This window comes from Pristis pectinata, chromosome 2 (assembly GCF_009764475.1).
Source record: "Pristis pectinata isolate sPriPec2 chromosome 2, sPriPec2.1.pri, whole genome shotgun sequence".
Taxonomy (NCBI): Eukaryota; Metazoa; Chordata; class Chondrichthyes; order Rhinopristiformes; family Pristidae; genus Pristis; species Pristis pectinata.
The window spans coordinates 105154701-105180342 of record NC_067406.1 but is presented as its reverse complement, the minus strand read 5'-3'; the positions used below and the strand labels follow the sequence as shown (position 1 = coordinate 105180342).

Sequence of the window (25642 nt, the reverse complement as noted above, 5' to 3'; positions counted from 1 at the left end):
TTTGAAAGGCAAGTATTTTGGCTTGCCAGCTGCTGCGGTCTGCATTTTCCTGGTGAACATGGCACACGTGAATATTTTTGGCCACTGTGCTCTGACTTCAAAGAAGGACATTTTCCCCCCTTTTCTATTACTGGAATGCCTCCATGACCTCACTTAATCCATGTTATCTAATATACAACCTGGAAAACTGACCCAGATTCAGTGCAATGACACAAAATAGGCTGCAGGTTTGGCTTCTGGGGCTATCTTGTAAGGGTATCACACTTGGGATGGAGTGCTGGGGTTGGGGATTTGTCAGAGGGCAAACCTCGTTTTCCTTTCTGAATCTTGAAGGAGCATCTTTCTGATCCTAAAAGGAAGAGAAACAAAAGAAGGAGCTTGTTTGGGACTCTTCTGGCCTGGCTTAACTTTCGACTGAGGTCACCATCAGCTCCCTTTGGCATCATTGTCTGTCCGTAATATAGGTTAAAATACAGGAGATGGGTGTGCTGCTGGCTTTCTGACCGGTAATAAGCTAGGTAGCTTCTACTGGGTGAATGGTGTTGAAATTTCCCAGTTAGTCTAACTGTAGCCTAGCCAGTCAGTCTGAGGTGCTGCCACATCCACTTGTGATTCGTGGCAGACACCAGAATGCTCCAGGAGCATCCCGTCTTTGGTGAAGGTGGACCAGAGCCTCTTGACTTACAAAATGGTTGAAGCATTAGCGAAAGTCCTCAATCAAAAGTGCTGAGTGGATGGTCCATCTCAGCCTCTGCATAAAGTCCACACCAACACAAGAGCGAGCTGTCAGCCTATGTCTGGAAATAGCTGAGTGCAATAAATACAGCAAAAGCTCCAGGCCTTGCAAATATCCCAGGTGAAGTGCTAAAGATCTATGCTCCAGAAACAGACATATCTCTAGTTAAGTTGTTCCAGTATAATTACAACAGTGACATGTATAAGACAATGTGGAAAATGTCTTCTCCACAAAAAAAATCTGAGCAATTACTTTCTGTTAACTTGTTTTGAGATCAACTTGTGTTTGAATTTTCAAATCATGAAGGATTGCTATAACCCGGAAGAAATTCAGCAGTGATAGAGAAAGAAAATTTTGAAATATAACAATATTGCACAGTCATGATTCAAAAAACAAAAAAATGCAGAACTTTGAAAAATTTATTAAATTAACTTTGCAGCAAAAACTTTAATGAATAACAGTGTTCATTGACATATTTAATATTAGAACATAACAACATAATCTAATATACTGTAATTTGGGCTGCTGAGTGAGAGGAGATAATTGCAATTAATCATGGGTAAGTCGGGGTTTCATTTATACAGTTAAACAATAATAGAGAACCAATGTCCAATGGATGATCCAACTGAAAATATTTCTCTTTTAATTTTCAATGGAAAATGCTTTGCCTTGATAATTCAAAATCCTCATTGTGTTCATATGTGGCTGGAATCCATCTCTATATCCATTTCCGCAACCACCTCCACTCCTCAGAGCTCTGTATTCGGTCTCTTGCCTATCCTTGATTTCATTTGCTCAATGTTAGTAACATCTTGATGTTATTAAACTAGAAGGTGTACAGAAAAGGTTTACCAGGATGTTGCCTGGACTTGAGAGCCTGAGTTACAAGGAGTGGATGCATAGACTAGGACTTTATTTCCTGGATCATAGGAGATTGAGGGGTGACCTGACAGAGGTATATAAGATCATGAGGGGTATAGACAGGGTGAAAGCGCATAGTCTTTTTCCCAGGGAGGGGAAGGTAAAAACAAGAGGACATAGGTCTAAGATCAGAGATGAGAGATTTAAAAGGGACATCAGGGGCAGCTTCTTCAAGCAAAGGGTGGTGCGTATTTGGAATGAGCTGCCAGAAATAGTACTTGCGGCAGGCACATTAGCAACATTTAAAAGCCATTTAGGTAAGTCCATGGATAGAAGAGGTTTAGAGGGTTATGGGCCAAACATGGGCAGATGGGACTAGCTCAATGGGCAACACAGTTGGCATGGATGAGTTGGGCCAAAGGGTCTGTTTCCATGCTGTATGACCCTATCTTGAGTGAGATGTTGCAAGGAGAGAGGAGTAAGGGATCCAGGCTTGGTCTAGGTTTGAAAGAGAGATGATGAAGAGGAGAGACTTTGTGCGGACCATAATGTATCATAAAAGATTTGATATAAGACACACAACCTATGTGATTGAAGTGAATCAACATGGGTTTATGAAAAGGAAATCATAATACTCTTTAATCTATTGGAAAATTTTGAGGCTGTATCCAGTACAGTAGATGGAGGGGGAACCAGTGGTATGGTGTTCTTGGATTTTCTGAAGACATTCAATATCGTCCCAAACAAGAGGTTGGTGAAGAAAGTTAAGAGTACATACATCTAGAAGTAATATATTGATGTAGATTGACAATTGGTTAACAGATAGAAAACAAAGAGTAGGAATAAATGGGTCCGTCACAAGCTGTGACTGGTGGGGTACCACAAGAATCAGTACTTGGACCCTAATTACTGTATTCACGATCTATATAGATGTATTGTTTGAGTAACAGTTCCAGGTTTGCCGATGATGGGGATGTGAGCAGTGATGAGGATGCAAGAGGATAGAGACAAGTTGCTTGAGGGGGCAACATCATGGCAGATGGAGTACAATGTGAAAAAAACATGAGGTATTCAACTTTGGTAGAAAACTATAGAAGCGCTTATTATTTTCTAAATGGTGAGAGATCTGAAAATATTGATGTTCAAAGGGGCCTGGATGTCTTTGTACAAGACCCAATGTAAGCTAACATGTAAGTACAGCAGGCAGTTTGAAGGGCAAATAGAATGTTGTTCTTTATTGCAAGAGGGTTTCAGTACAAAAGTCAGGATGTCTTACTAAAATTACGTCGGGCTTTCTTGAGATGATAGCGGACATATTATGTGCAATTTTGATCTCTTTACCTATTGAAAGAAAAGAGGATATGCTTGCAATAGAGGGGGTAGAGTGAAGATTCATCAGACTGGTTCTTGGGATGGCTGCTGTGTCATATGAAGAAAAATTCAGTAGACTAGGCCTTTATTCTCTACAGTTGAGACAAATGAGAGGTGACCTAATTGGAACATAGAAAACGGTTAGGGAGATGGAAAAGGATATGGAGAGAATTTTTCTTCTGACTGAAGAGGCTAGAACCAATCTGAAAATAAGAGGTAGGTCACATAGAACTGAAATGAGGAGAAATTTCATCACTCAGCTAAGAATTTTCTACCTCAAGGCTCTGTCATTGATTGTATTTGATACAGAGATTGATAGATTTCTGGATATTAGAGGAATGAAGGGATATGGGGATAGAGCAGGAAAATGGTGTTCGATTTCAACACCATGATGTTGCTGGATAGAGTAGGTCTGAGGGGCAGAATGGCTTCCTCCTATTTTGTATGTCCTTATAAGAGGGAGAGGGGTCAGAGAAAGGACAAGAGGAAGAAGAGGGTAAATGAAAGAAATATGAGAGAGAGCAAAAAACAGGAGTGGGAGAGATAGAGAGAGAATAAGAAAGAAAGAGGGAGAGACAGAAAGAAACATGGTGAGAGGGTAAGAGGAGAAAAAGAGAGGAAAGGGAAAGAATCGGGAATGTGGAGAAAAAGGGAAGAGATGGAGAAAGAGGGAAGTGAAATCTCAAATAAAAATATTTTCCATACCCAAATGCAGCAAGATATGGAGAGCATTCAGTACCTTTCCATAGTCTTGACTGTGTGTAGTGCAAGCAATGAAAGTTGAACTTTTCCCTGCCGTAATTTGGTATAATATGGCCTTGCCTTCACAGACGTTCACCAGCTACACCCCACATCCTGAGTCAGGGTCAGCACCAGCAGCTACCAACAAGGATAATCTTGATGCTATTGCTGGAATAATGCTATGTGGGTTACCAGAGCTGTGTAATGATCATCTTCTGCACCAATAAGGACGAGAAACGATCCTGACAAATGCAAATATACTTCTCAAGATCACAAAACTATGCTGAAGATATTTCTTCCAGGCTCTCCCTGACTGGATTCTTCAAAGTGAGGATGTGGCAAATCTCATTGCATTCCCTGTGCTGGCAGTTGAGGAAGTATCCGATGCCTTTGTCTGCAAAGTTAGATCCCCCTCGGTGCTTTTTCACTGAGTGAATCTGAGGATCTGTTAGGTATATAATACCTTTGCCATCTCCAGTGATCCAGCCTGTGGAAGAAGTTGGTGGAAAAGTTAGATGGGAAAGTTCTCTTGAGACAGAAACAAAGAGAGAAATTGGCAATTCATTCTGGCTCTCATAAATTCAGGTGAAGAACCAAACTGCTCTTGTTCCTGTACTTTCCTAGGAAGTACCATTCCTAGAATTTTAACTTATTAAGTATGTCATGTACTACATTTATCTTGGACATTATGTGGTGATGTACTGGCAAAATGTCATTTTGAACCTGTAACTAGTTATTCTGTCTAGTTTTGCTGATATGGCTTGGTGTTTTTGTTTCAATAAATTTTAGATGCATGTCACCTGTGTATCAGGGCATCTTCTGATTTACATGTTTCTTGAACCCTGCTGTGAACCCTTTGGCCTGAGCAGCTGCATCACCTTCTTATTTATGTAACTGTGCTCTAAGCAGGGAACTAATTTTTATTTACTTTCAATAAGTTAAAAAAGATTATCAAAGCAAAGAAACTATACCTAATCCTAACAATACATGATACAATTTCTATGAAATTAAAACATGTAGGAAAATTGGAAACTAACAGTGTGGATTTCAATGTTTTAAATTTTACTCTGGGTCTCTGAGTCTCCACTATGTAATACATGAACAGTTCCCAGGCATGTGTTGTGGAATCCAACAATGAGATTTTCCTTGCCTACCATTTCATCTGTGGGACCCATACTCTGTTTGCCAACTCCCTTCAACCTCCCAATGCTCTTCCAATTCCACCCCACCCCATCCCATCCCTTGACCAGTGATTGCCAAGGATCAAAGCCCCCCCCCCACCACTTGGGGGCAGGGGTGGGCTTCTTGCCACTGGGTCTCTCTCCCTCCACAATTACACTTGTCTCCAGCCATGGTCTTCCCTAATTTCCTTTGCAGGCGCTGTGCTGATACCGCCCTGAAGGAGCAGCCTTAGCTCATGGAAGGCCAAGTCAGTTACACCTGATGCCATAGGGCTCAGGTGCTGATGATTTTCCAAGCAATGGTCCCACATCAAAACAGTCATTAGCCACTAAATGTGGGGCTGTAGGTGCAAGGGAAATTCTAGGCTTGAAGGAGAAATCTTATAAACTTTTTCCAAATCCTTCTGGTTCAGCAATGTGTCCATTCTTTTCCTAAATTCCAACATCATTCCATGAGAGTAGTATCTCTGATTCAACATGGGAAATACCTTGAACAACATTCTAATAGATAATTGAATTCCTGCCCCTGCCTCCTTCATTTCACCAGAACAACTGCATGATCAAGATGGCAGCCCACTGCCATCTTCTCAAGGGCAATTAGGGATGGGCAATAAATGCTGACCTTTTCATCAATATGTAGATCCTGAAAATGAATTTAAAAAAACTGTCTTAAGCGAGCCTCTCGCTACTTCAGAGGTGGAGTGGTTAACAGATGAGGCCAAGACCTAGGACTCAACACCTCCCTCTGTAACTGGATCCTTAACTTTCTAACCAATAGACCACAATCAGTGAAGATAGACAGTAATACCTCCGGCACGATTATTCTCAAGACCGGTGCCCCACAAGGCTGCATCCTCAGCCCTCTACTCTATTCCCTATACACTCGAGACTGTGTGGCCAGATTCTGCTCTAACTCCAGCTACAAGTTTGCAGATGATACCACCATTGTAGGACGTATCTCAAACAGCAATGAGTCAGAGTACAGGAAGGAGATAGATAGCTTAGTGGAATGGTGTCATGACAACAACCTTTCCCTCAATGTCAACAAAAGAGCTGGTCATTGACTTCAGGAAAGGGGGCGGTGTACATGCACCTGTCTACCTCAATGGTGCTGAGGTCGAGAGGGTTGAGAGCTTCAAGTTCCTGGGAGTGAACATCACCAACGACCTGTCCTGGTCAAATCACGTAGATGCCACAGCCAAGAAAGCTCACCAGCGCCTCTACTTCCTTAGGAGGCTAAAGAAATTCAGTTTGTCCCCTTTGGCACTCACCAACTTTTATCGATGCACCATAGAAAGCATCCTATCTGGATGCATCATGGCTTGGTACGGCAACTGCTCTGCCCAGGACCGCAAGAAACTGCAGAGAGTTGTGGACACAGCCCAGTGCATCACAGACACCAGCTTCTCCTCCTTGGACTCTGTCTTTACCTCTCGTTGTCTTGGTGAAGCAGCCAGCATAATCAAAGACCCCACCCACCAGGGACATTCTCTCTTCTCTCCTCTCCTCTTCCATCAGGTAGAAGATACAGGAGCCTGAGGGCACGTACCACTAGACTTAAGGACAGCTTCTACCCCACTGTGATAAGCCTATTGAACGGTTCCCTTACACAATGAGATGGACTATGACCTCACGATCTACCTTGTTATGACCTTGCACCTTATTGCACTGCACTTCCTCTGTAGCTGTGACACTTTACTCTGTACTGTTATTGTTTTTACCCGTACTACATCAATGCACTCTGCACTAACCCAATGTAATTGCACTGTGTAATGAATTGACCTGTACGATTGGTATGCAAGACAAGTTTTTCACTGTACCTCGGTACAAGTGACAGTAATAAACCAATACCAACACCAGTAAGAGAAGGATAATATCATGGAGAGAACTCCTAAACCATGGAATCCACATGTTCCCAGCCTCTGAGCCTTGGCAGACCCACGGCAGAGAAGGGAGGTGAACATGCCACAAGAAAATAGGAGCAGGAGTGGGCCTCCAGGCTCCTCAAACCTGCCACACCATTCAAGGTGATCATGACTGATCGATGCTGGCCTCAACTCCTCTTCTGTGCCAGTTCCCCATACTTCCTCGATCTTTCAAATATCTATCACCACCTTAAATATATCTAATGATCTGGCCTCCACCACCTTCTGGGGCAGAGAGTTCCTCTGAGAGAAGATATTTCTACGCACCTTGCTTTTAAATGATTGGCCCCTTATTTTGTAGGTACGTCCTCTTGTTCGTAACTCTCCCACTAGTGAGAATATCTCAACATTTACCCTGACGAGCCTCCTTTAGATCTTATATTTTTGAATAAGGTGACCTCTCATTCTACTAAACTCCAAGGAATACAGACCCAAACTGTTTAGACCCTCTTGACAAGACAATCCTTTCATTCCAGGAATTAGCCTGATAAATCTCCTTTCTAATGCCTCCAATGCTACTCAATCTGTTTTTTTTAGGTAAGGGTACCAAAACTGTGCACACTATTCCAGGTGTGGCCTCACCAACACCCTGTACAAATGTAACAAAATCTTCCTATTCTTAAGCTCCAACCCCTTTGCAATAAAGGCCAAAGGGCCAAAATGCCATTTGCTTTGTAACTACTTGTTGGACCTGGCTGCTAACGTTTTGTGATTCATGCGCTAGAACATTTAAAGCCCGCTGAATTTCACTAATTTGCAGTCTCACTCCATTTAGATAACAGTCCACCTTTTCATTCCTTTCACTGAAATGCATGACCTCACACTTCCTCACATTAATCTCCACTTGCCAGGTTTTCAGCCAGTCAATAAATCTATCTACACTCCATTGCAGAATCATGATGTCCTCATCACAACATGTCCATCCACCCACTTTCATATCATCAGCAAATATGGAAAACTTACATTCGAACTGAATGATGAGGTGAGGAAAAATATCTATAAACACTTTTTAACATGGTCCCTTCCTAAGGAAGGTGATGAGGAAACTGTATTTCTTCCTGGGAAACTTTGACAGTACCAACTCTAAAACCAGAAGGAACTTGTCACTTTTGCCAACATGGGGGCTTTCCTTGGTGATAGCTCCTGCCATTATTGAGCAAATGAGAGGCCTCTCCTTGACCCTGTGAACTGTGGCTTGGGTCATGTTGGACATCTTAAGAAGGTGTTGATCCTGGTGTAACCATTAAAATCACTTGCATGTGGATTTTGAGGACTGCTGTCATCTATTGAGTGACAGTTAAATTATTTACCTTGTAAATCAACTACTATTTCTTCTTGGTTTGAAAACTCGTAGGTAAAATGTCCAAATGCAAGTCCATACATTGTTGCTTCATATTCTTTGTGAACAGCCTTTGTGTTGTTGGTTAGTTTTATGAATTTTCCAAGCATGTACGGCTCTACGCTTACACAGCCCACAATTTGGTCATCTTCTAAAAGCTGAGGAAACAGAAATCATAGATCATCTCTGGGAGTAAATCTTAGGCTATTTTGATACAAATACATCACTAAGGAGTGATTCAATCTTACAAGTTTTCAATTATACCAGCTCCAATTTGGCTTTAAATAAATGATAGCAGTAAAAGGGGTCCATGACCCAAAAGGTTAACTGGTTCCTCTTCCCACAGGTGCTGCCTGAATGGCTGGGTTCTTTCAGCATTTCTGTTTTTCAGTAAATTCTGAAAGAAACAAATCCATTGTGATACATGATTTGTTTCTATTAATTTCAATCCCAAACTGTTCCTCTCCAATCATTTTCCATTTTTCAGATCTTACCTGCTCCATGTTCCTGGACTGATGCATCCATTCATATCTCTGATCATCTTCTATTTAAGCCTTTATCCTTCTACCCTTCCATCTCCTTCTTTTTGATTGCATCCCCTTGAATATATTTGAAGTAACTACTCCTACGCAGATTATATTTCAGAAACAATCGTTTCTACTTAGTTCATGTTTCCAAAATTCACCCCTCTGGTTTGACCCATTATTGGATTTGCAAAGCATCTCATATATTTTGAAAATTAATACTTGAGAATACACTACGTGGGGAAAAATGTGCCCACTGGTAGCTCACTATCTGTCCTTTGGGAGTATGTGCTTTTAGCATTTACTGGTTGCATGTACTCAGAAAATTATTCTAGGACCAAGTGAACCCCCTACCTCATTTCCACAAGATACTTCCTCTGCTGTTTCCACATTACTATCCATGACACATTTCAAATGTGATTCACCACATCCATGAGTTTCATATTTTTGATTCTATTTTATATTATTTTTTAAACTCTTGGACATCATTAAATGCCCAATTCAAACTTTCCTTGAGAAGGTGTTTAGTCATCTGTTTGAACCACTGCAGTCAATCTGGTGACGGTAGTCCCAGAATACTATTGGGTAGGGAGCTCCAGGATTTAGACCCATTGAATAGATGGTCCTAAGTCAGGACAGTATACTATTTGGAAAAGGTCTTGCAAGGGGTGGCATTCCCACATACTTGTTGCATTTCTCTCTCTATATGGTAGAAGTCACAGGTCTGCAAAGTGGTATTGGAGTAGCCTAGGCCAATAATTGCACTTTGTTGACAGTACACATTGCAGCCACAGTGTTGGGGGTGGGGGCGGGGGAGTGCTGTTGAACGTTTAGGAGGGTGGATATGGTACCAAGCAAATGGGCTGCTTTGACCTGGATGGTATTGAATTTCTTGAGTATTTTTGGAGCTGCACTTATCCAGTTAAGTGGTGAGGATTCGATCATGCTCCTCACTTGAGCCTTACTTCACTGGACACCCAGACTCTAACCTTCTCATGTAGTCACAGTATAGATGTGTCCGATCCAATTATGTTTCTGGTCAATTGTAACTTCCAAGATGTTGATGGTGGGTGACTTGGTGATGACATTGTGGTTGAATATCAAGGGAAGGGAGTTTTATTTGAGATGGTTATTCCCCAGGACTAATGCTACTGATCTGCCTGTGAGTGAACGTGGTTTGTGCTCTGCAGGCATGAGCAGTTTCATTTTCTGAGGAGTTTCAAAAAGGACTGAACATCGTGCAAACATCAGTGAGTATCCCCACTTCTGACTTAATGGTGGTTGTTGATGAAGCAGCTGAATACGGCTCTTATTCAGCAAGGCTGCTGTGACACCACTTTGCAAACCTGTGACATCTGCCATTCAGAGGGACAAAGGCAACACACATGTGGGGATTTGCAAGATCTCCTTCAAGATATACACTATCCTGATTTAAAATTAATCTCCTCAATGAGTCTAAATCCTGGATATTGCCTGAGGAACTTCTGCAATTATGTCCTAGGGCTGGAATGACTTACTTTCAATGACCACTGGCATCTTCCTTTGAGCAAGATGATCACTCCAGAACTAACCATGCCTCTGGCCAAGCTATTCCAGTACAACAATGTTACTGGCAATATGGAAAATTGCTGAGTTATATGCTGTCCACAAAAACAGGACAAATATATTCCAGTGGACACAAGTCAGTGGGGCGTCTTCCCCTTGACTTTTTGGACTCAATTCCACAAGGGCCTATTGTTACCACACTCAGTTAAAAGCTGCCTTGATGTTCAGGATAGTTAATTTTGCTCACCTCTTTTGTACATATTTGGACGAGGCTATAATAGACTGTGGCGTCAAGCACTCCTATTGAAACTTAACCTGAGCATTAGCATGCAGGTTATTGGTGGCAAGGTGCTCAAATAGCACCACTTCCATTGTTTTGTGAGCAGTTTGATGGGGCAATAATTGCTGGAATGCACTTGAGGAGACTGCAAATGCTGGAAATCTGGAGCAACACACAAAAAGCTGGAGGAACTCAGAAGGTCAGGCAGCATCTATGGAGGGAAATGGACAGTCAACGTTTTGGATCGGGACCCTTCATCAGGACTGGAAGGGAAGAGGTGAGGTAAAAAGGAGGGGGGGGGGACGGGGTGGAGCAAGAGCTGGCGGGTGATAGGTGGATCAAGGTGAGGGGGATGATAGGCTGGTGAGGGAGGGGTGGGAGTGGGAACGATGTAAGAAGCCGGATGGTGATAGGTGGAGTTGACAAGGAAGATGGATTCTGATAGGGGAGGACAGTGGACCATAGAATAAAGGGAAGGAGGTGAGGAGGGGAACTGGTGGGAGGATGGGCAGATCGAGAGGGTAAAGAGATAGGGCGATGGGGCCGGTGGGATAAGGGGAAAGAAAGGGACAGAGGTGATTTCTCTAACTTCTGGTAACCCCTCCCCTCTGTCTACAACACTTCAGTCTTCTGAGATATTTTTGCTTATGGGAGCTTACAATTTTTATCCGTTACTTCAACTTACCAAGAGAACTGAGGCTGGAATATAATATATTTGTGTTGGAACTTGCTGCTCGTATAACCTTTTGTTGAATTCTGTCACGTAGTGTTGTGCAGTCATTTGCCGCTCAACATCATTGAAGTGGTAGGAAAGCTCTTTTGTTCTTTTATACTGTTTTCCAACATATCTGTGATAGCAAGGAAGGAATCTGTTAAGGCACTGATTTTTGCACTTCTTAGTAAAAAAAAACAGTATCTTTTTGGACTTGTTGGGAATCCATTTATGTATCTTTGATTTTGCTTTTTGTCACTAAAGAATAATTATATATATTGGCAACATATCTAGGTTGGAAAACAAAAACATCTTCAGTGGAATGTTCCCCTCTCTCCCCAATCTATCCACTGTAATCCAATACACGGCCTACCCTGCCTGGCTGCTATTCTCCACAGTCTTTTGTGTTCCACTTGCCGATTGGCTAACTGAATGGAGGTAATGACCAAATTTAGAAAGTCTGGGATGACATTCTCAGCAACTGAGCCAGTAGGGGAATGCAGTTATTAAAGCAGGTGATGAATGTAAAGGGAGAACTTATGAAACAGAACCCAAGTTAGGATAAGAGCTTAGAATCTGGTACGTACTCCTTGGCAGATTTCTAATTGTTGTTGCTTCATTGTTGCTGAATCAAAATCCTGGAACGTGCTAATCTACAGAATTGTGGGAGCACTTTCACTTGTTTTCCATTTTCGTCACTGGGTCTAAATCCTGGAACTCGTGTGGCTGAATAGTTAACTCCTGCTCCTAATTTGTATATTTCTATGTTCATACCTCCCTACACAAAAAACCTACCTACACCAGAAGGACGGCAGGGATTCAAGAAAGGGCTCAGCACCACCTTCTTAAGAGAAACTATGGATGGACAATAAAGACTGTCCTTGACAGCGTAGCCCACATTCTGCAAACGAATGAAAAAAAGCTACATTGCAGCCACAGGGAAGAATAGGCAATAAATTCTTCCTTTACATATATGATAAGTAAGTATATGAGATTTATTGACTCAACTGATGAGAATCCATTAGCAACACCCATATCCCGAGCAGGAATCAGTTAAGACAACATTGCCAGAGGAGAAAGTGAGATGACAGTGTGGTTTCAGAGGAGATAGAGTTCTCCAGTACCTGCCCAATATTTCTTCCTGATGCAGAAAGCGGATCTCCAAAGCAGTCCTCTGGGCACCTGCCTTTTCCACAGCTAAAGGCTTCCCAATATAAACCAGAGTTTCTTGGGCTGTCCAAGTGTTAGTTTTTTTGTTATATTTAAATTGTAGACCACCTGTAAAAAAATATGCGTAAACTACATTTTTCATTTCCACAGAACAGACAAGCAAAGTAGTATAACACGGGCTTGATCGTGTAGCGGTTAGCGTAACGCTATTACAGCGTCAGCGACTTGGGTTCAATTCTGGCCACTGTCTGTAAGGAGTTTGTACGTTCTCCCCGTGCCTGCGTAGGTTTCCTCCAGGTGCTCCGGTTTCCTCCCACATTCCAAAGACGTACAGATTAGGAAGTTGTGGGTATGCTATGTTGGCTCCAGAAGCGTGGAGACACTTGCAGGCTGCCCCCAGAACACCCTACGCAAAAGGTGCATTTCATTGCGTGTTTCAATGTACATGTGACTAATAAAGATATCGAATCCTATCTTACTTATCCAATGGTTCAGTCGGACTTTCAAAGTACCTAGGACGAATGGAGCTGATGAAGGCCTATGGCATGTTTCCTAGAATAAGTATGTTTACATAACATTAGTAGGTTCTGTGTCATTATCAATGTAGACACAGTGATGACCTGTTGGAGATCAGTTGGGCTATGGTCAGCTGCATGGTGCCAGAGTCTGTGGGCTAAACTGAAGATATGTGCAAGTTTTAAGAATCAGTGTACCTTATACTTCTTGTATGAGCCATCTCCGTTTCCTTTTATAAACAACCTACTGGAAGAACTCAGCAGGTGGAGCAGTATCTCAGAAGGGACTGTCGATGTTTTGAGTCGAAACCCTGTATCAGGACAAAGAGTGGAGAGGGGGAGTGGTGAGATAGGGCCCAGAAGTGATTGGTGGACTGAGGAGGGGTGAAGGATGATGGGCAGATTGAGCCAGGTAGGGGAGGAGGAGTGGTGGAGTTGGGAAACGGAGACAGAGACAGGTGGGTGATAGATGACGACACCAGAAGATGGAGGCAGTCTTCCTCAGTACTTGTCTTTACCGCCATTCCAGCATCTGCAGTTTCTTGTCCCTCCATTTCTTTTAAGCCAGGAACAGTCTTGTGAGGTATTGTTTCCTTCCTGCAAGTGTACAGTCTGTCAGGAGTGGGTCCAGTAAATTCCGTCATGTGCACATTTCCAATATTTGCAAGGTGTTGGATGGTGGGGGTTGTAAAATCCTGCACAACAGTGACTTGATGTAAGTGATTCCTGCCCCCACTTCCACTTCCAAAAGTCTCCATATGCTTTCAATGAACCACAACCTATCAAACATATTGTGAATTCTTATGCAGCCCTGTTTTTACTGTTTAATATACATAAATCTGCAGAGAAGCTGCAGAGAGTTGCGGACACAGCCCAGCGCATCACGGACACCAGCCTCCCCTCCTTGGACTCTGTCTTTACCTCTCACTGTCTTGGTGAAGCAGCCAGCATAATCAAAGACCCCACCCACCCGGGACATTCTCTCTTCTCTCCTCTTCCATTGGGTAGAAGATACAGGTGCCTGAGGGCACGTACCACCAGACTTAAGGACAGCTTCTAACCCACTGTGATAAGACTATTGAACAGTTCCCTTACACAATGAGATGGACTATGACCTCACGATCTACCTTGTTGTGACCTTGCACCTTATTGCACGGCACTTTCTCTGCAGCTGTGACACTTTACTCTGTACTGTTATTGTTTTTACCTGTACTATATCAATGCACTCTGTACTAACTCAATGTAACCGCACTGTGTAATGAATTGACCTGTATGATCGGTTTGTAAGACAAGCTTTTCACTGTACCTCGGTACAAGTGACAATAGTAAACCAATACCAATACCATCTGTTTGGCCTTCGGTTAGTGCTTGACCTTCTTTGGCCTCAACACCTTGAGAAACATGCACAATATTTTTGTGAAAAATGGCACATGTGGAAATAAGGTCCACAAGATTGTCTCAACTTGTGCTGCAGGGGAAAATATTACAGAAGAGTGGTATGAAAGTGTAGATTCTCTCACACCACTATAAAAAACAAACATCGTGCATAGACGAATGCGAGTTACCTGAATGCATGAAATGTCATGATGAATGCACCATTTGTATGATTCTACTACAAGCTTCAGAAAGCAGGATCTTTCAGTTAGTGTGATCAGTTTCATGATAATTTTCAGTGCTCTTGAGTGTTGTAAGGCTAAGACACTGATAAAAATGACTGAACCCTTTTGCTAGCATATATATGCTGAATTAACGTCTTTACCTCATGCTAGCTTTTCGCATTTAGCTCTTTGCTACTCTATTATAAAACTGGTAATTAAGGGATCATTAAGACCTATGTTTATTCCCAGGATAATTGAAGGATTGTCCTCTGGCTTATTCCAGTCTATCCATTTCACAGCGGTGCAAACAGTCAAAGTGCAATTTTAACTTAACCAGTCCAGCTGGAAAGTGACAGGATTGGATTGTCCACCTGCTTTGTACTGCATCTAGTTTTACCTCAGGTAGAAATTAAAGTTGGTTCATGTGTAGAATGGGTAGCCAATCCCAACAGGATTTCCAGTGAGCAGGTAAGGTCGAAATGCATGAATCTGACCTCATCTGTAATTCTTGCAGATATTTTGAGTTGTTTGCATCTCCAGTTCACTCTGGAAAGGAGAAATAGGCTACACAGAAACCAAAGAGAAACAAAGAGACTTGCTAGGGACATCAAGACAACAATCAAAAGTCATTTGAACTGAGAAATGGTGGAGGGCAGGATGAAACCAGTTTCCAGGAGAGACTGAAATGAAACAGGAAGTGGCCAAGAGCTGGATAGAAAGAGAGAGGAACTAAAACAAACTTGGTAATGCTAAAAGGTTAACACGGGAGAGACCAAAATCATGAAAGAAAACAAATTTTCATAAGCATTAGAAATAAGATCTCTGAACTACCGGCAGTAGAAAAGTCAGAGTTACAGGAATAGGAGAACAACAAAATTGTAGGATGGGAGTTAACATTTTCAGCATGTGGAGCAATGATCAGAAACATAATTGTTTGGAAATTAGTTCGGGTAGCTCCATGTTTCTGTGTGCCATGTGATTCAAGTGCTGTGGAAAGCAAAATATGAATGGAAACCAGGGGTCCACAGTACAGTTCATTGCCAACAATTTGTGTTATGAGCTTCTCCATGCATATGCCATGTTTTGCAAGGAATACTCTGTGCTGTGGTGTCCAGTAACATTCAGTGCACATTTCGATGCCTCTCCTGCAATTCTATTCTCAATGGAGGAGCCCACACAGTCTGCTGGCCACTCTGGCAATAGCAGACTTGCAATGGTCCTGCGAAGCCGGCTCCTGTATACCTTAAAGGGGACCTTCTTGAGTAGGTCCCAGGCTAGTACCTGGAACCTTACCAGAGTGGGTATCCCAGGGTTCCCTTCAGGCCCTCCTTCTCCCCTAGCAGTGACTCCCTCCAGCTGTTGTCCGAAGTTTGCCCACCTGCCAATCTCCTGCCTAAACCAACCTCATCCAACCCCTCTCCCAACAGCTCCTGACTGCAGACCTCTACCCCAACTTCTGATGAGAAGTACCCCAACTACCAAGAGCCACCCTCCCCATCCTGCAACCATCGCAAACTGGCGATTACAAGTTTCTGCACTCCCAACCCTCGTCCCTCATTCCTTTCCTATCCTGGATCATCCCCAAATCCCCAGGACCTCTGAGATGCCATATCCCCAGCCCCACACCTGGCCACAGATTTACTGATTTCGTTAAGCACTCTCTGCACTGGTGCAGAGTGCTAGGAAGAGTACTATTCCATGTAAACTCAAATTCAGATGCAGCTCGTGCTATTTATTTTCGAAGCAACTGGTCCAGGACCAATACAATTGTTGGTGCACTGCACAATTGTTTAACTGCAGGGGGCGAGGAATTCTCGGCCTCTGTGACCAACGAAGGCAGTGTTGAAGCCATTTATATCAGGAACTTTGGGAAGCATCTTATTCTATAAGAGGTGGAAATGCAAAAATTACTATTTTATATAAAAAGGATGCAAAACCTTAAAATAATAGGGAGGATATGCATAGGGTATATTAAATATTAATTGCCATATTCTTTTTGTTCCGATTAGGCACTCAGCAAACTAAGGAACTTAAGATCAACTTGCTATCTTGGCCGATATTTATAAATCAATCTATTCCTGCAAGAGTGATTATACTTATAAACTGCTTTGTGAGGTCCAGAGGTTGTAAAAGATGCAATGTAACTCTAGATCTTTCTTCCTTAAAGAGACCCATTAGATGAAAAAGCACTTTCTGAAATAAAATGCGAGACTGAGGTTTGCAACAGGTAAAGAAATTGGAGTGATAATTAAATGATAAATACCTTAATTTATCAAATAACACTAATAATACCTCTAAAGTAAAAGAAAAACTTACTACAAGTGTCTTTTAGTTTGTGAGGGTAAAATACTCCAGTGCCAGTAATTCTCTCCAGAAGCCACTCGTGGGTTACACCTGCAAACAACATCTTATAATCTTCATCAGTTATAACACGTCTGTTAAAGGTCTGCCTCTTTTTGGAAAGTAGCACAAAGGAACTGCTGCTTGAAGTCAGCGATGAACTTATGTAATTAAGGTTGGAACCACTGCTTGGAATAAGTGACTTGCACCACGATCTGAAGGAAGAGCTGGAGTTGAGGCTGTTGTTCAGAGTCTGGTTACTTGTGACGCTGTCAGCATTTTCACCGGCTGTTGGTGATGCCTTGCTGTAGTCTTTGTCCGATCCCTTGATAGGTAACACAGATTGAGCAGAGCAATTCTTCACTTGCATTGCGTCATGATGATGTGTCTCATGTTTCTTGTTTTCATCTGCATGCAGACTTTCAGAAACTCCTTTAGGAATTGGAAAATAATTACTTTCTTCTGTTCCATCAGCCGTCTCCGCTGTCGGGTCAACTAATATCAATTCAATTGATTCCTTTTTTTCTGATAAAGACGGGCTTGTCTTTATAAAGTTCCCTGAATTATCGCTGTCAATTACGACAGGCTTCGCAGCATTTGAATGTGGCTGAGAATAACAGGATTTTCCAAGGCTATTTTCACTTGTGCCCAGATGAAAATCATCCATATCATTCTGAATGTCATCAACAGTTTCTGCATCAATGTCAATCATCTCAAACGAGTTACTCTCTCCTGAAGAAGCTGAGGTAACTTTCCTAATGTTCAGTGAATCTGAATGAGTTATTACGGTTTTACAAGTAGGATCTGAGGAAGAATGAGGATTTTGGGCACATCCAGGGGACCCTATAAAATTGTTTGTCTTATTATCCTTTTCATTGTCATCAACAGTATCTGCCTCAGTGTCAATCATCTCAAATGAGCCACTCTCTACTGAAGAGGACCTGGCAACTTTCCTAATGTTCACTGAATCTGAATGAGTTGTCGAGGTTTGGCAAGTAGCTCTACAAGTCTGATCATGCCTGCGGGTCTCTATACAAGTATCTGGTTTGTGGTCCTCTGCACTGTCATCAACAGTCTTTCTATCAGGGCCAGCCATCTTGAAAGACCCGTGTTCCTCTGAAGATAAAGCTGAAGGAATTTTTGTCCCCATATTACCTGGAGTACAATTAATATCTGAATCTCTAAGCTGTTTATATGTTTGAGACAATGGATGTTCTGATGGAATGGCAGATGGTGCAGTACTGTTCTTACAATCTTCATTCTCTGTATTGTGATCACCCTGCTGATGCTCTCTGATTTCATCAGTTAAAACTGTTGAGCATTCCGTGTCCATGGACAGCAAACAGTGTTTACTTCTGCTCTGGGGGAATCCACTGCCTTTGCTGCTGATCACTTCCTCCCAGCTGTCGGATAATCCTGACCCAGATGTTTTCAGCCAGGATTTTGAGGAGGAGCTGGAGCCATGGCTGTCACTCAGATGGTCCGTGCATCTTTTATTGGCATTGCCCTTGCCCTCAGAGGTTACATCATCCAAGTTTTTATCAGTGGCTGTTACAACGTGTGGTTGGTCATTCCTTGAGTTTACATGCAACACCCTGTTGTCTTTCAAAGGGCCTGCATATTGGTTCTCTAATTTGGTCACATTCGCTAATTCATCGCTCCTGTTCCGCAACTCTTGATTCTTTTGCATTGCTTTTGTCTCTTTAGGTACAGAATGATGAGGGAAATCAAGATCACATTGATGAGGGATGCTTGCTTTGGCATCAGCAGTATCAAGCTCTTTGGTTTCCGTCTTAAAAGCAGTTATACAGCTATATTTTGAGACCCCACTGCTATTTTGTTGTCTTCTACAACTACCTTCAAACACTGTGCATATTGTTCTGTGATATTGTTTGTGCCTTTCTAGGATTTTATCAAAGGCCATCCTTCCTTTCACTATTGGCTTATCCCAGTAATGTTTATAGTGGTCTGGGACATAAGACTTACTATCAGAATTGCAGAGATCTTTTATTTGCAAAGAAACTTTGATTTGGCTGATCAGCTCCATGATTTCCTGAGCCAAAGTTTCCTGGTTCTGAGTACTGTACAGGTATAATTTTTTCATTGCTTCTTTACACAATTGTCTTGCCTTCATAAGGATTTCATTGTTACCTGTGAGCCACTTGTGCACAGTTGTAAGAGAGAATGCTGCTTTAACAAATCCATGCAGTTCCTGTTTACTTGTTATAACGTCACAATCTCCCTTCGTAAGGAGCCCTATTTCAAAAGCCTCTTTTGCTTGTAAAAGGTAGAACTGACTTTCGTTCTTTGAATCTTTCCCCTTAAAACTATAAGAAAGGAGACATGTTCCATAGATGTTCTGGGGAGGAAGAAATAAAGGGCTTCAGTTAATACTATTAACATCAAACTGTTTTGGTGGTAAATGCACATCTTCCCTATCAGAATGTTTTCAATAGACTTAAAGCAAAACATTGCAGATGCCGGAAACTGTGACTTCCCGAAACCTCAGATACAGATACGCACAGGTGAGCGGATTGCTGCCACAATGGAAGTCAATATCAACATCCCAGGCTCAGAATTATTTCAGGCTGCTGTTGCTGACCTATGTCAGTTCACTGCTCACTTACATCATTAAGCAACAGTTTTCAAGCTCTTAGAGAGTTTGGATATTCAATAAATTCCTATCCGTACCCAAGCTGTGTTTTCCCAAAGGGTTCATTTTGTTTGGTTATAGTTTACAAGCTTGTCACATAAATGCAATGAAGGTAGACTTAAACAAAATAATGTCCTTATCTCTGATTGGGGAGTAACTTAACATATTTCTCCAAACCTGCTTCATGTTCCATACTCACCAGGTTTGTCAGCACGAAGAGTGGGTTGTATTGACTGAGCACAGCTGCCAGTTTGCCTGCTTCAGCAGCTGACAAGAGTCGATCAGTGCATTCCTCAACCAGGATCTGAGAGACAATCAGAACATCAGGCTGCATTCATTTCCTCACTAAATACAACATGATAATCCTGCCAGGTCACTAATCTCCATTTGTAATCAAGTCATTTGAGGTCTGTCTCACTGCAGTGGAGCATCAACTATATTCGATCACTCACTGCTTTGGTAGTAGCCACCACTTCTGTTGCTAACCCTTTTAGCATAATTCACTTTGCAGTACCTCTTTAGCCTTGTTCTTCACAATGCTTAGAGCATGCGTATCTATTGTGGTTCATGACAAAAGTGGCAGCAGTGACAGAGGCCATTACATGATGCAGATTCAATGAGGACATTTCCTGTGCTTTTACTTCTAAGTACAATGACCATCTTCAAGGACTACTTCCATTGCCGGAGACTTCAACCTATTTTAGTGTGTATCAGCCAATGGCTACATGACTAGAATGTTGCACGTGGAGGAGGTTCAACTTCAACTCACATGCTGCTTTCAGTCAAAGATTTCAAGAATAGTCCCTGAAAGTGATTCAGATGTGTTAAGTTTCTTTGGATCACCTATGGGTCTGTTTGTAAAAATTGCCATCAACCTTATAAGTAGAAGAATACCACATTGATGTCAAAAATATATTTGTGCCTGACATTTTTACCTCGTAGAGCTGCACTGCAGCTGTACATGCAAACCACCTTTGCAATATTCTTTCTCTAGGAATTGCCTAGTGTCTACAGCAGGGAACATGGCATTTAGCATAAATGGTCTGTGCTGGACTTTTGCTCCCCATGAGCCCCCTCACACCCCTCTCGATCCAGCTCTATCAGATAATCTTTTCTATTCCTCTTTCATGTGGTTACTCAGTCTCCCTTTTAATACATCTATGCTCTTTGCTTCAACTAAAGCAACCGAGAAAAGGATGTACTTGTTATAGAGGGAGTGCAGTGAAGATTCACCAGACTGGTTCCTGGGATGGCTGGTTTGTCATATGAGCAGAGATTGAGTAGGATAGGCCTCTACCCTCTAGTGTTTAGAAGAATGAAAGTGGATCTCATTGAAAGGTAGAAAATTCTTAAGAGGACTTGATAGGGTAAATGCAGGTAGGATGTTTCCCCTGGCTGAAGAATCCAGAATCAGGGATCACAGTCTCAAAAAAAGGGGGTAGGCTATTTAGGACTGAAGTGAGGAATAGTTTTTTCATTCACAGGGTCATGAATCTTTGCATTCTCTACCACAGAGGGTTGTGGAGGCTTAGTTACTGAATATATTCAAACAGAAATTGATAGATTTCTGAATATTAGTGGGGATAAAGCAGGAAAATGGTGTTGAGGTAGAAGATCCGCCATGACATTGTTGAATGGCAGGGCAGTTTTGAAAGGCTGAATGGTCTATTTTTGCTCCTATTTCTTATGCTCATACGTAACTCTTCCTTGGACAGAGAATTTCAAATTCTTCTTTTGGGGAAAGATTTTTCAACTGAATTACCCATTGGGTTTATCGGTGACTATGTTATTTACCGAAAACTATGCATAGTGTACAGTAGCTGTAGCTCAAATGTTGGCATTCTTGCCTTGAGTCAGAAGATTTGGTTCAAGTCCAAACAAAAGGATAAGCTCCAAAATCTAGGCTGATCATTGTGCCGCACTGAAGGTGCATCACACAGTAGGAGGCAGTTTAATTCAGCTGAGGTGATAAATTGAGGTCCTATCTGAGGTGTGTGTAAAGAATTTTTTGGCACAGTTTGGAGAAGAGCAGCAAAGTTAGCCCTGATACACTGGCTAATGTTATCTTACAATGGACATCACCAGAAAAAAAGATAATCTGCTCCAAAGTAAATTGTTGTTTAATTGTCTACAGCATGTCCTCAGTTACATCGCTGACTCTGTATTGTCATAGAGAGATACAGCACAGAAATATGCCTTTTGGCTCATGGAGTTCATGGCAATCCTCAACCACGATTTACACTAATCCTACAATAATTCCATTGTTTATTCTCCCCACGTTCCCAGCAACTCCCCCCTAATTCTACCACTCACATTAGGGGCAAGTTACGGTGCCCAATTAACCTACCAATCCACATGTCTTTGGGATGCACCTGGGGGAAACCCACACAGTCACAGGAAGAATGTGCAAATTTTGTATCAACAGTATCCGAGGTCAGGATTGAACCTGGGACCCTGGCATCATGAGGCATTACCTCGACCAGCTGCATCACTGCGTTGTCCACTTCAAAATGTATAATTTTACAATGGAGATTTGATCTCCGTAGAGTTTGTGGATTCTCTTCCTAATTTTTCAGTGGGGTCATCTGGTCCTGATTAGTAAATATGGCTTTCCTCAATCTTTTTTTCATTCTTCACCAATGTAGTTCAGTTAACAGGCTCCCTGGCCTCCTTGGTTACATTGCGCTGGTTAAAATGCCTAATTTTAAGTTTCAACTGCTTGTCAATTTACTGATTCTGTCACTTCAAAATGTGTCCTCTAAGAAACAATAATATGAGAGATTAATCAGCACCCTTAGCAACTCCCAGATGAAATAACACTTAATCCAGCAATCTCCAGACTAACATGTGCAGGGTTCTTTAGCTGCCTCTCATAACTCAGAGATATGTGGACATAAACTAGCAGAAGGATTAACAGTTAGATATACTTTACCAGGTCCATCTGAGGGTCCTTCTTAAAGCGGTAGTAATCCTCATCACTCATTGAAACCAGCAGGTCAGCCAAAATGCCCAATGATGTGGAAATTCCCTATAAATTATAAGTATTTAGCATTATTGATATTAGCTCCAATTATGGTAAAATTTAGTGTGCAAGTTGATTTTCTAGGAATCAGAAAGGGGAGGAGGTGACATATTCACCGGTACAACTTATACACCAGCGTGTATATCACAGAGTCTTCCTAATCTTTGGGTTGCAATATTCGATGCAACATGCTGTCTTTGATATCTCCCTCCTGCCTCAGACTGCCCTTTCCCACTGGTGAACTGGTCTCCCCCACCGCCGGACTGGTCTCTCCCACCGCTGGACTGGTCTGTCCACAACGACCCTAGGGCTTCATCTCCAACATCAACCCCCTGGCCTCGATAGCACTTGCATTTTGCTCAGCCAGCCATGGATTCTGAATGAGGCTGCAAGTTACAAGTTTTGCTTGCCTGTCTTTGCAGACCTTGCCATCTGGGTAGCAATTTTTCTGTATTGTGTACTGTTTGTAAAGTGAGCAGCTCCTATTTACTGAGACTGAGAATTCTTTGTGAAATGATGCCTGGGAATTTTCAAGAAAGGTTTTTTTCCCCTAAAATTAATATCTCCAATAGGGAGTATGACTTATTTACACCCGATTATACTGGCAATTTTAAATATCTTGTCTTACCTTATCTTATATTGTTGAAAGAGGATTCAATTTCCAGCACCAAAGAGTTCAGGTAATATTGCTTTCCATTCACCAATTACAACAACTTAAGGAGTTGCTCCTTAGTTGACTTTTCTTGTAGGGGCACCTATCTATTGCAAGAGTTAGGCCTATTCGATATGCAAACTGAGGTCCTGTGAAGTACAGGAGCCCTGACTGCCATTTTAGGAAACAACTGATCATTATATAAGGTAGGACTGCTTTTAGTGGATCTAAAAGGTAAGTATGAAATTACTTTTTTGGGGTTAGAAGGAGCAGCTGCTTTAGGCTTCATATGGTTCAAGTAGACTACAGTTCACTGGCTTGCTTGGTTGTCTCCACCAGGAGTGTCAACCTCCCATTGGAATTACATTGCTACTGACTGCTGAACCTTCAGTGAACTTGATACTGCAGCACTCTGGAGCCAGCGAATCGTAGCTGGGCATCCATTTAATAAGCATGTTTCGCCTGTCCTATGAAGTGGACCCTCCAGCAGCATTGTCAGGTGGCAGGTTGGCTGGTTGATCAGTTTGCATGATCTACTGTACTGACACAAGTAGTCAGGTGTGGTGGATGGAAAGGGCTGGGACCCTTTGTTTATCTGAACCCTTTGTTTATCTGACTTGGGGAGAAGGAATGCAGTGGAAGAATACGATGAACCTTGCCTATTATGGATCCTGTGTTTCTGCTATCCAATGACTCACTGACCATTGGGCAAGATGTCTTTTATGGCTAAGCAGCCGCAGACACTGGCACTGTCAAGACTGATACATAATGAATGATCACGTGTGAGGTGTCAAGGGCCTTGATATTATTCACGGAGCCAAGGGAAAGGGAGCTCCTTCCCTGTGGAATAGGAGCAAGTTTGAAAAGAATGGTAATTTTACTCAGTGCTGAGACCAGCAGGTAAAATGGCCATTCAGTCCAGATGCATTATTACAGTAAAGGTCCCTGCAGCAGGAGAGTCATAGAGTCATACAGCACAGAAATAGGCCCTTCAGCCCAACTGGTCCATACCGACCTAGATTCCCCTCTAAGTCCCATTTGCCCGCATCTGGCCCATATACTGTACTTCTAAACCTTTCCTATCCATGTACCTGTCCAAGTGTCTTTTAAATGTTGTTAAAGTACCTGCCTCAACCACTTCCTCTGGCAGCTTATTCCACATACGGATCTCCTTCTGGGTCAAAAGGTTGCTTCTCAGGTTCCTATTAAATTTCTGCCCTCTCACCTAAACCTATGTCCTCCAGCTCTTGATTCCCCAACCCTGGGAAAAAGACAGTGTGCATTTACCCTTTCTCTGCCCCTCATGATTTTATACACCCCTCATTCTCCTACACTCCAATAAGTAAAGACCCCGCCTGCTCAACCTCTCTCCATAACTCAGTCCCTCATGTCCTGGCAACATCCTCATAAATCTCTTCTGCACCCTTTCCAGCTTAATGGCATCTTTCCTATAGCAGGGTGACCAAAACTGAACACAATATTCAAAATATTGCCTCACCAATGTTTTGCACAACTGCAACATAACATTCCAACTTCTATGCTCAATGTCCTGACTGATGAAGGCCAATGTGTCAAAAGCATACCAAAGAGAGGAGGATCAGAGTAAATCTTCAGAGTAAATTAGATGAGGAAAAAAAATAAAAAACAAACCTTTTTATCTGGTTGAGGAAGCTCATAAAATCCCAGAATGGAAGCCCAGATCAACTCCGCAGCTTCATACCACAGCCCTAAAATGTGTCAGAAGAAAATCCAACAAGGTTTAGAGCTCCTCTCCCTGAATGTGGAATTCTTTTTGTAGTTCAGTGGAAATGATACATATATTGGCTTTTAGTGTGGCCTCATATTTGGAATGAAAACACCATTACATCCAATCAGGATGGTGGAGCCAATCAGGTATTTAACAAGGAGAATGTATAAAGAACACCATCTTCAATTATGGCTCAGGCCAACACGATTGCAAGAGACTAGATAGAAGCATTCAGCTAAAGGTGCAAAATGGATGCATCAACTCATACTTCTCCCACAAACCCTGACCATGATACACTGATCCAATTCAACAACGTCACAAGAGTATTAAACCCAGTGTCAAGTTCTTTAACTCTTACCAAGCTTTTGTAGAATCTGTCCCCTTATTTGAACGCTGACAGCTTGTACCAGTGTACGATCGCTCTTTTTCTCATAGACCCAAGTACCTGAATGTCACAATGAGCAGTGAAAAAAAATCAACAGCAAAACCAAGCACAATATCCATGAATCAGTCCTGCTATGTAGTTGGTTAACTTTGCATTAGCAGTTCTGCACTTAACAAACCAATACACTGCCTTTATGAGAGAGGTTAAATTTGGGGTTCATTTTGGATGGATGGAGTTTGATAGGAGGTTTGGAACACACCTGAGGGCAGTGCACCAGAAACACACAGTGGTGCATGAAGTGCCAGAGGGCTGAGTCACAAGTGAAGCCTGCCCTAGATATTGCAA

At 42.2% G+C, this 25642-nt stretch overlaps 1 protein-coding gene across 8 annotated transcripts in view; it reads right to left on the bottom strand.

The window, feature by feature from the left end:
• Positions 1-1147: 1147 nt before the first annotated feature.
• alpk1 (alpha-kinase 1) overlaps positions 1148-25642 on the bottom strand; it is a 101942-nt gene continuing 77447 nt past the window's right edge. For 7 of the 8 annotated variants that reach the window (XM_052010483.1, XM_052010482.1, XM_052010481.1 and 4 more), the window contains 9 exons: positions 25271-25357; positions 24816-24892; positions 22424-22519; positions 19691-19795; positions 16815-19197; positions 12340-12493; positions 11189-11351; positions 8126-8312; positions 1148-4196 (listed from right to left, as the gene is read on the bottom strand). In XM_052010483.1, coding sequence (XP_051866443.1) covers positions 3988-4196; positions 8126-8312; positions 11189-11351; positions 12340-12493; positions 16815-19197; positions 19691-19795; positions 22424-22519; positions 24816-24892; positions 25271-25357 — 3461 coding nt within the window. In that variant the 3' untranslated portion in view covers positions 1148-3987. Of the gene's footprint in view, positions 4197-8125; positions 8313-11188; positions 11352-12339; positions 12494-16356; positions 16382-16814; positions 19198-19690; positions 19796-22423; positions 22520-24815; positions 24893-25270; positions 25358-25642 lie in introns of those variants that run through there. The other variant, XM_052010489.1, reaches the window with a different exon arrangement.